Here is a 2,069-nt window from a genome sequence, read left to right on the forward strand (position 1 = left end):
CCCGACCAACACAAAGAAGCCTGCGCATTTCCTATGCTCCACAGACATAAATCCGTGTGAAGAACGCTGGCGTCAAGTGAAATGAGTGGGAACCCGTGAGATGATCCCTACTGTGTTCCCGCCTCAGAGCGGGGCACCTGCTCCGAAGCAGGTGAACTGGGAGCTCTTTGGACAGAGCCTTCCTCCCCACCCCCCTCCCTGACTTTCTGCCCCACGTGCCCACCCACTCCCACTCTGTCTCGACTATCCTCCTGTTTCCATCAGACTCAAATCCTGCTCTTCCCCTGCGAGAAACAAAAATCATTCATCTTGCAAACCTGGGAGCTGCAGCTTATCCAGCAACAAATGAGTACCCCAGTGCTTCCAAAGCCACCCCAGACGCTGACTACACCCAAGGCGCCCGGCCACCGAGTGGAGGGACGCATGATGCGCCCTGGGACCAGTCCGCGGCGCTCCACCTGCAGGTTTCCTTTTACACCGCCGACTGGTTTTCATTGCACACGTAGACTGTGCTTGGCTGGATTCTCCTTCGGATCCGCTCAGGCACTTTGGGGAGGATTTGGAAGGTCTGGGGCAGCAGCTCAATGCAGGCCTCACGGAATTTTTTGATTCTCCAGCAGTAGACGATGGGGTTGAAGACAGACTTGAGGTAGCTGAGCCACAGGACGCAGGAGCTGGTGGTGTAGAAGGAGGAGCTGCAGTAGAAGCCCCGGCTGAACACCGACAGGAGGCTGTAGACGGAGTGTGGCAGCCAGCAGAGCGAGAAGCCCACAAAGAGGATGAGGATGGTGGTGCACGCCTTGGTCTTGAAGCTCAAGTCCAGGCTGACCTGCTGTTGGCGCTGCAGCCGCCGCAGGCCTGCCCGGGTGAGTTGTCTGAGGTCCAGGCTGTCCGACTGGTTGTGCACGCGAATGGCGTTCTTGCGGACCGTGTGCAGGATGCACAGGTAGGAGCACAGCATGACCCCGAAGGGCACGAAGAACACGGCCACCACCAGCGCCACCACGTAGGCGCGCTCGGCCGGGAGCTCCGTGTAGCCCAGCACGCACTGGGGGGCCCGCGCCGGCACCTCCACGAACGTCCGGCCGGCCAGCGAGGGCGCCGCCACGCAGAAGGACAGCGCCCAGGAGACGGCGATGATCCGCTTGGCCCGCCGCGGGTTCAGCTTGTCCTGGCGCTGCACGATGATGAGAAAGCGGTCCACGCTGATGATGAGCAGGATGGCCACGCCCTCCAGGACGAAAAACCAGTACAGGGTGGCCGAGAGGCGGCAGAAGTAATCGCCGAAGTGCCAGTGGACGGTGATGAGGGTGACAGCGGTGAAGGGCATGCAGCACAGGGACAGCATGATGTCGGAGAAGGCCAGCGTGGCCAGCAGCAGGTTGATGGCCGAGCGCATGGCTGGCCGCTGGTACACGATGATGCAGACCACGGCGTTGCCAAGGAATCCCACCACGATCATCAGCATCATGATTATTGCCAAGGATATCCTGAGGGGGGCAGGTGCCAGGGGGACCCCAGAGTCGGACACATTGCTCCCGTTCAGCAGCAAGTTCTGGTAGGTCTCAATGGTGGAGCTGTTGCAGGCCATCATGGAAAACAATTTGGAGCTGGGACAGAAAGGACTGGAAGGACTCCCCTCAGCCCTTCGGTGGCTGCCATTTTCAGTGTGCCGGTTGCATTCTTGGATCCCTAGGGCCTTGGAATGGTCGCGAAGCGTCTTTCTTTGGAAGCACTAGCCAGAATTTGCAAAATCAATCACAGTCTCATCATCTGCATGACCGCCAACTGTGTCTGCAGCTTCCTATTTGGATGCTCTCTGTAGCCTAGAGCAAAGCAGGGGGGAGAAGGAAGTGAGACTTTCCAAGCAGCTTTGCATACAACAGTGTTTAGATTTTTCAGGTATTATAAACATTAGGGTGGAGAGAAATAATGCCTCGTTGATTTAGCATATTCAGAACAAGGCTTGGTAGTCACAAGAGATTAGGAGCCTTGTCAAGTAGCCCCAGGAAATCTCATCAGACCTATTTTGTGTGGGATGAGAACGTGAATACTTTGTGGTCAGTATC

At 57.3% G+C, this 2,069-nt stretch overlaps 1 protein-coding gene across 1 annotated transcript; it reads right to left on the reverse strand.

Annotated features, from left to right (window-relative positions):
- Positions 1-417: 417 nt before the first annotated feature.
- GPR45 (G protein-coupled receptor 45) lies at positions 418-1,754 on the reverse strand. Its single transcript, XM_041756560.1, has one exon. It carries the CDS (start codon positions 1,592-1,594, stop codon positions 473-475), a length of 1,122 nt encoding a protein of 373 aa, XP_041612494.1. The 5' UTR covers positions 1,595-1,754; the 3' UTR covers positions 418-472.
- Positions 1,755-2,069: the final 315 nt, after the last annotated feature.

The sequence above is a fragment of the Vulpes lagopus genome, chromosome 5, assembly GCF_018345385.1.
Source record: "Vulpes lagopus strain Blue_001 chromosome 5, ASM1834538v1, whole genome shotgun sequence".
In the NCBI taxonomy this organism is placed as follows: domain Eukaryota; kingdom Metazoa; phylum Chordata; class Mammalia; order Carnivora; family Canidae; genus Vulpes; species Vulpes lagopus.